The sequence below is a fragment of the Austrofundulus limnaeus genome, unplaced genomic scaffold (genome assembly GCF_001266775.1).
Source record: "Austrofundulus limnaeus strain Quisiro unplaced genomic scaffold, Austrofundulus_limnaeus-1.0 Scaffold43, whole genome shotgun sequence".
Taxonomy (NCBI): domain Eukaryota; kingdom Metazoa; phylum Chordata; class Actinopteri; order Cyprinodontiformes; family Rivulidae; genus Austrofundulus; species Austrofundulus limnaeus.
Window position 1 is genome coordinate 1,229,042 of NW_013952445.1, and position 8,244 is coordinate 1,237,285.

Genomic DNA, 8,244 nt, shown 5'->3' on the forward strand with positions numbered 1-8,244 from the left:
TGTGTGTGTGTGTGTGTGTGTGTGTGTGTGTGTATGTTGTAAAGATTTATATCCAAATAATTCACTTTAATTTAGACATTTTTAAAAACAAGTTGCAAGTTCAGTAGTGTTTCTTTTTTTTTGATAACACAGGTGATAACACAGTTGATATACCTACTAACAAAAACAAAATGCTGTCATGGCAGCAAAAGAAAAATTATATAAATAAATAAAACGTACACAAGTGAACATGTGCACAGGGAACCAGACCAACAACGCACGGCTGAATCCTGAACTGACAGCAGAGGTTTTACTGAGGCTGACGAGACAATGAGGAATAGCAGAGCTAAATGAAACAGGGTGCAGGTGAGAAGCCAAACTAACTGAGGAAGAAGGAAATGGTTGCAGGAAGAACACAGAAACCCAACTATAAACCCCAAAACAAAAAACTGCACACTTATTTAACGATAGACACACACTCGTGGTTTCATTCCTTCACACATTTCCTAAATTAAAAAAAAAAAAAACAGGCACTGAAACAACTCTAAACCGAAACACTCACCTTTAAACTGAAAATATTTTCTACTAAGGCTGTGCTGTTKGTTCTCAAAGGAGACATGGCTTCTTATAATACGATGGCGCAAACAGATTTATACCTCCACACACAGAGAGAGCGGATGTGTGCTCCTTTCTGGCTCCTTGTCCACTTGAATAAAAGTGGTGTGAAAGCACAACACTGACAAACACTGACAGTTTTACACTTGATTTCAGCTTGCTGCATTCAAATGAAAAGTGCAGGGCAGAGGGGGCCTCGGKCAGAGTGGTCGCATGTTGCCTACACACATCATGCTTTCATCTCGTCATGGATCCACAAAACGTTCGCTGTGGATACTTCTATTTATGGGCCCTGCATGTGTCTGACACGCYGCGTTACTTATGGAAATGACAGATTTGTTAAACACGGTGGGGGAAGGATGGCGAGAGATAAACAAAAAGGCTTTTAAAGCCTCTGTGCTAAAATCTCAAAATAATCTTACAGCATACTATAACAGTTTCTGAATAAGACATAATTTAAAAAAAAAAACAGAAAACGACACCTGCAGGTAATTAAAGAAAAATCCAGTGTTTGTGTTTATTCTGAAATGTTTAAATACATACTGACTCACAGAAAATGACTCACATGCTTATATAAAATAAAACCCAGTGCATTGAGAACAACATTAAGTACAAATCAGTCAAATAAAAAATATATTAATAATTATTCCTTGARTAAATCTTTATCATCAGTCATTAAGTGTCAAAAATCCAGATACAGCAAATCCTCTATAGGTGATTTCAGAAACAGCCATTACTAAATTTGGTTTCAGTGTGTGAGATAATAGTTTTACTTCTTCTGCAGCTGATAGAAACAATGGGCCTCATGCAAGAACATGTTCGTATTTTTATCCTAAATTTCTCTTACTTTTGTTCGTACAAAGGGTTCATACGAACATGTCACGTCAGATTCAACAAACACTTCTATCTTCTGGAAACGTGCGTAAATGAGCTGCGTAAATTCCACCTGTTCGTATCCAGCTGCTCGTGCACGCGAGAGGAGATTAGCATAATTACCACCCCAAAAACACCATATAAGGCTATGTTTCCTGCCTCAGGTATCAGGAAGTGTCCATTCATGAAAATGGCAGCGAAAACTTAAAAGAAGAACTTTACGAGTTCAGAGATTGAAGTCCGTCTGTCAGAGATCCAGAAAAGAAAATCTGTCATTTTTAGCAGCTCAGCTGTGGGATAAAAAGAGCTGCTAAAAGTATAAATAACTGTGTTAAATCATTTTCATTTATTCAGAAGCCGCAGCGCTGCGCACCGTAACTCTGGTCTCAGATGCGGGTCTGAAATAAGCATTTTAAAATGTTTTCAAAATRAGTCTGGCACTTTGGAGAAAACCCAGGACTCGCTGGAGGGATTGTGTACCTCCTCTGGTCTGGGAACGTCTCAGAGTTCCCCAGGATGAGCTGGAAGGTGTCGCTGCGGAGAGAGTGCGGGGTCTCTCCTGCTGCCCCCCTGCCGCACCTGATAGCACATAAGCCGGACGGACGGACAATTTATATTGTTAGTCTAAATTATTACATTTAAAATTATAACTCTAATTCAAGCAGAATAGCCTATTGTCAACATAATTATGGAGTGTAATTTATTTTCAACTCAAAATATCTTCAAACTAACGAAATATAAAGTTATTAGTGAGGAAAATCCATCTGGATATCAGCAGACTGACTGCTGGTAAAATATACGACAGGTCTGGACCACTCGTAAATTTTGTTCGTATCTGAAAAAAATCGTAGAATACGAAAACATTGGTGAATGCCACAAATTCTCCTAAATCACTCGTACGCACAACTTAAGAACAAATCTGTGCGTACGAACGGTTCTTGCATGAGGCCCATTGTGCAGAATAGTAGGTGATAACAGATTAAACTGCTGAAAAATGGCTGCTTTTGTGTTGCACTGTCTACCATATAAAATACATGAGGTGAAGCAGAAAACCCCTCATGGCTGATGGATGTCCTATTTCTGTCTTTAGCTGCATCTGTATGTTAGACATGATGACTTAAAGGCCATTTCTTAGATACTAAAGGTAAAGAAGCAGCTTTGGTACCACATTAAACCCAGTTGATGTGCAGTGGAGCTCTACTGAAATAAATCAGAGACTTACCATTAGCAACAGAAAGTTTTGCTTGAAGACGGCAAAAAGATTCATTTCCTCAGAAGGTAAACTGTTTTATGAACAGTGCACAAAATGTTCTACGTCAACTGACAAACAATATCTGTAAGATTTTGAATGTGTATTTTGTGTCTTAAATGACGAGCATCGAAGCATTAAAGGGGAGGGGGGCATTATGCAAAATTGTTATTTTTGAGCTTTATATTTTGTTGTCTTTTCCTCATCAAAAACATACCCAAAGTGCTGCTTTGACTCATTCATTCATGTTTGAGAAATCCTTGAATCCCCTGTGGTAGCCATGCGGAGCTGCCTAAATGCTGGCTGGAACAAAGCCCCGCCTATTTGTACAAAGCTCCTCCCTGGAACTCAGTCTGCAGCCGAGCTCCCACCCCAAAGATGTGCTGAAGTGGGAGTGTCCAAAATGTAGGAGGTTCTTAAAGAGACAGAGGCCAATTTCAAGGCATTCTGATAGACTATAATGAGAAGTCTAATTTATTTTTGATGTATACAAAATTTTCACAGCTGGAGGCAATATATTTATTTGAATGTGGTATAGAATTGAACCATGTACCTGGAAAATACAGAATACTCTTCCTTTAATGTTCAATCRGTAATCCACAGGCAAGCTCAGGATTTGAAGCCCAATTTCATATGATGTAATCCCCCTCCCCAAGACCTCTAAAAAATTAATTGTTGAATAAGATTACAGGCAGAAATTCAGATTATTCAGTTCTAACAGATTAATGTCAACAGGCCATACTGACATCAGCAAAACATACATGGAGCAGGTTTGAAAGCCCATGTTTTAACACGTCTTTCTCTTCATGAACATTTTAACCCATTCAGAAAACACACACACCACACACTGACACACACACCCACACACTGACACACACAACACACATGCCATAACCTGAAAAACCATGACCCTGATTTGAAAGGACTCCTGAGCCATTCTGTACTTTAGGAGTGAAAAGTGATTTGCTCTGCTCTCCTTTCAAAAGGCCCCCAGTGAGAACAGTCTATTAAAATCTCTTTTCATTTGAGCAATCACTTCACGAAGCTGGAGGAAAAAAAGAGAGGGAAAAGCTGGTTCAGCTGCTGAAAGGGAATGGAGGGAACAAGTGTTATTAGAYGGGCTTCATTGCTGCACAGTCTGAATTATACGAACAGTCAACTTAATTGACTTGGCTTGTCCTCGTTTTGTCCTATCTGCTGTGAAATAAGCACCAGGGGACAACTCAATGCCCCCCCCCCCCCCAAAAAAAAAGATGCACAGAATATTGTGCAAAACCTTTCCTGTTTGTGTGCAAATAGTTGAAAGAGAAATTCTGCTTAACATAAATTAAACTAGAGAATGTGCATTTCCTTCAAACATTGAGTGCTTTATGCTGAAGAGCTCAAAAAGCTGAAACTAGCCYAAWAATAGGCAAAATAACTAGCTGAAATAGCTGAAATTAGAACAAAGAAACAAATAGCATGTTTTCTCAGATAAGCAACGAGAAGCTGAAATAATCACAAAACAGTGAAAATAGCTGAAAAAAAGCTCAAAATAGCTAAAAAGTAGGTGAAACTCAAAATAAGATGAAATTRGCAGAACGAACTGAAAAGAAAATTAAAAAGGCTTAAAACTGCAGAGAGAAGCTTAAAGAAGCACAAAAAGGTTTATATTAGCAGAATAATAGAAAATGTCAGAATAGGAGCTAAAAAGGCAGAAAAAAGCTCAAATCAGCAAAAAAGCCAAAAGAAGCTAAAAATAATACAAAGGAGTTAAAAAAAATCCAAACTGGAACAAAAGGTAAAAGGTACGGTAAAGATTTATGAACATGTTCAAGGATTTTAAGGATGTCAAAGACAGCTCTATTAATCTTCAATGAGATATGAATTGCCAAAAAAAGGCAAAATAACTCAAAAAGTGCAAAATCGGTGAAGTACCAGAAGTCATARCTGTAAAGTCCTGAAGGTGCTGAACATTTAAATTGTTGAAATAGGACAAAATTGTGGAACCAGATACGTGCTTCAAAATGTACGGCAGAAAAATGGATCTCAATTGCGTGAATGCTTGATAAGAAGTCACAATAAATCCACTTTTACCAGGCGACACTTAAAGGTGTCTGTTCATTAGTTATAAAGATCTGAATGATGAGAACCACTGATGGACAGAAAAGCCATAAAAAATAAAACTTTTACAATTCATGCTTTCTATTTGCAGAAATGTTGCACTGTACCATTTTAGAACTGTGAAAATGTGTTTTTTCATCTTATTTCAGAGGAACAAGTCAGGAATTAAAAGTTACATATTTGGACAAAGAGAACTCAAAAACATAAACATAGAAATGAAAAGTCTAAACTTAGAAAAAAGAAGTGTGTTTCCACATTTACACTAAATAAGTTCACCTATGGCAAAGCATCAAACCGTCCTAAATATGAATGATGATCTGTAAAGTCTATTACCCAACACAAAAGAAGTCAATAACATTCTGAAGATGACAAAATCAGGTGTAAATTAAACAATGCAGAAATGTGCCATATAGTGTGCAGCTAAAGCCAATAGCAATAGACAGTCTCATAAATCAACATAAAAAATGTCACTTTATTGGCCAGTTGTTCATTAGAGTTTTTTATTGTCCAAATGCAGATTGATCAGGCTGGTCAGAGCTGCAGAGTGACACAGGTGTTGCTGAGTGAAGGTGATTAATGACCCATCAACCAAACAGGTGTGCAGAAAATACGTAGAAAAGAAGGCAGAAAGCTGTTGGAATTAGTAAATATGTTCCTATTGCAATATCTCCTTGTGCTCTGCAGATGAGAATATTAAACAAATCCAAACATTTTATGTCTAATTAAATGTTTTGTTTTTCACTATTTCATCATGAAAAAGACAAATTTTCAAAGGAAGCATGTGTTTGATGAAACTACAGGAGGATGACAGGATTTTTTTTTCAAATATTTCCCTTTTTGTCTTGAATAAAGAAGTAAAATATTTTGTTTGGAGAGCATCACTGAAAGCTGTAATTATATGTTCTGTTTGCACAGAAATATTTATATTTTTCCAAACACAGAAGGAAAAATTATCTGCCTTCAAACTCTGGTACCAAAAAGAATACAGAGTCAGACACAGAGGACCATAAAAAAACTGGTGAATTCAATAATTGACAGCAGATGACAAAATGAAAAATGTTGTAAAACAGTGGCTCTGCAGTAAACATAGTCTCRTGTTTTTGTTCAGAGCAGAGAGATTGGTATTAAATTGTGGTCACTGTGAGGCAGTGTGGAGTGCAGGGAAGTAAATATAAAGTTATGACATTTTTTCAAGTTTGGTAAACGCCACCATGTTTTTATCTGCGGTAAGGTGAACTTTGATGGTTAACTTTCACGCAACACAGCAAAGACCATCTTGCAAAAAAGAAAACACAGACGCATGTTTCAATGAAACAAGCAATTAGAATAAAGCAAATTGAAATAAAAGCGTCCTACCTGCACTGACAGCCTTTGCCAGTCGCCTTAGCCTCCTCTGATGCGTCTTCCCTCTGTAGTGGATCTGYGCTTGGGCGCTGGAGTTCAGCCTCATGTTGCAAACCTGGCACATGGTGGCACTGCTGCTGGCCTGCCGGCGCTCCCGTTTGACCCTGAGGCCTGCCCGGATCCTCTTTACTCCCTCCGCTTCCTCCTCCTCATCCTGTCCCTCCTGCCTTTTGGGAGGAAGGTTGCTGTCCATCCACTTCTTTTTGTTTGGACGCCTCACATCTGGAGAGGAAAAGAAAAAGGCAAAACCGACGGGTTTCAAATGAACGTGTTGCTAAAGCGTCCACAGGGGGGCAACAGAGCAGCATGGCTGCATTTAGAGAGGAGGAATATTTTCATTAGTCAAATTTAGAAGATTTTAGAGAACTTTTTTCTCCTATTTATCTTTATTTAAAACCCAAAGTGTCATGTTACGCAGATGAGTTCAGATCCATGTGTTAAAAATGTGTGACAGCCTATTAAAGAGCTAGACACAAGCATATTGTTCCATTGTGTCTGTATTTATCAGATAATAAAAGCCAATTTCTTATGTTGCACAGAGTGACATGTTTTTTTCTTTTTTTTTTTTGGTGTGTGAAATCATGCAGCTTCAATACCTGTAATGGCTGAGCAATTATGGCAGCCTGACAGCATAAATCAAGCTGCAGCTAAACACACGCTGCGCCATGAATGTAGAAATGTCATCCAAAGTCTGAGTGAATTCTTTGTTTTGCTTCTGTTCATATGATAATGGAATCAATTAAGTACTCATGTTGTTAGACATTTTATCTGCCGCCATGTCGGAGCAGACCCCGGCACCTCCCCCCTCGGCCAGAAACCATCATTGGTAAAAYGTTAGTGGCTCTGAAAATTCAACTTGACGAGATGAAAGCCGAATGAAAATGTGTTTGTTGGAATTCATCAGCCCCCCCGACCRGCAATACGAACTTCAAAGCTGCAGCCCATCACCGCAATTATCGGAATGAAAACCGCAGTCTGGTCGGTGGGRACGTGAGCGGCTGCTGGCGAAGACGCAAACTATATTTCAGCTCACGGTTGAAAACGTACAGAGATGAACAACTGTGGCCAGTAACAGAATAGCGTCAAAGCCATCGGATGAAAATATGATGGCTGCATGTAACGCCAAGAACACATTTTATAGATTTTAATTGTTTAAATATCTGGATTTATTCATCTATTRTCTTCTGCTTGTTCTGAAGTCGGGTCATGGGGGCAGCAACTAGAGCAGGGAGACCCARGAAGTGTTCCCAGGCCAGCAGAGAGACACAATCTCCAGTGTGTCCTCCTGGRTCTGCCAGGAGTCTCCTCACAGTTGGATGTGCCTGGAAAACCTCCCTRTGTAGGCATCYTTACCAGATGCCTGAACCACCTCAACTGGCTCTTTTCAACGTGGAGGAGCAGCGACTCCTACTCCACTCCAAGTCTCTCCATGTTAACTGAACTACTGACACTATCTTTAAGGGGGAGCTCAGCTGACCTGCAGAGAAAACTGTACATGGGATTTCATTCTTTCTGTCACTACCTGCTTGCAAAGTTTTCGGAAATTTTCCAGAAATGTTCCACCCCTTTGAAATCTTACTTTTGAGGTATGGGAAAAGCGACTATAACACTTGGTTGGGTGTACTGTCTGCTGTCCAGCAGAAAGCAGAAGGGTCATCTAAGTGCACTGAAGTGCTCTGTGCGTATGAATTAGTAAAATATATTTTCTGCAGCAATATTTTATTCTATGGCATGGTCTTCAAAGAAACAACCCAAAATGAATAATACATTTAGAACAGTCTTATTCACAGATCAATTACTATTGACTACTTTTTCAGAGCATCTGCTTCTCAGTGAGCCAAGACAGACCCAAAAATGTAACAAAATAATAAAAATCTTAAAAACCTTTGAAMAACATAAAACATAAAGTCATTAGAGTGAAACCACTACAAAAATCAGTATTACAAACTTGTGTTTTAGGGAAAATTCTATTTACTGAATTAGAAAATAAAATTATTTGATCAGTTCACCTACTGTATATC

General features: G+C 38.6%; 1 protein-coding gene across 1 annotated transcript in view; it reads right to left on the reverse strand.

Moving 5' to 3' along the window:
- The window catches only part of LOC106516980 (zinc finger protein 385D), a 69,873-nt gene that overhangs the window by 27,858 nt on the left and 33,771 nt on the right, over positions 1-8,244 (reverse strand). Inside the window, exon 2 of the mRNA XM_014007621.1 lies at positions 6,176-6,445. Within this exon, the coding sequence (XP_013863075.1) occupies positions 6,176-6,445 (270 nt within the window). The remainder of the gene's footprint in view (positions 1-6,175; positions 6,446-8,244) is intronic.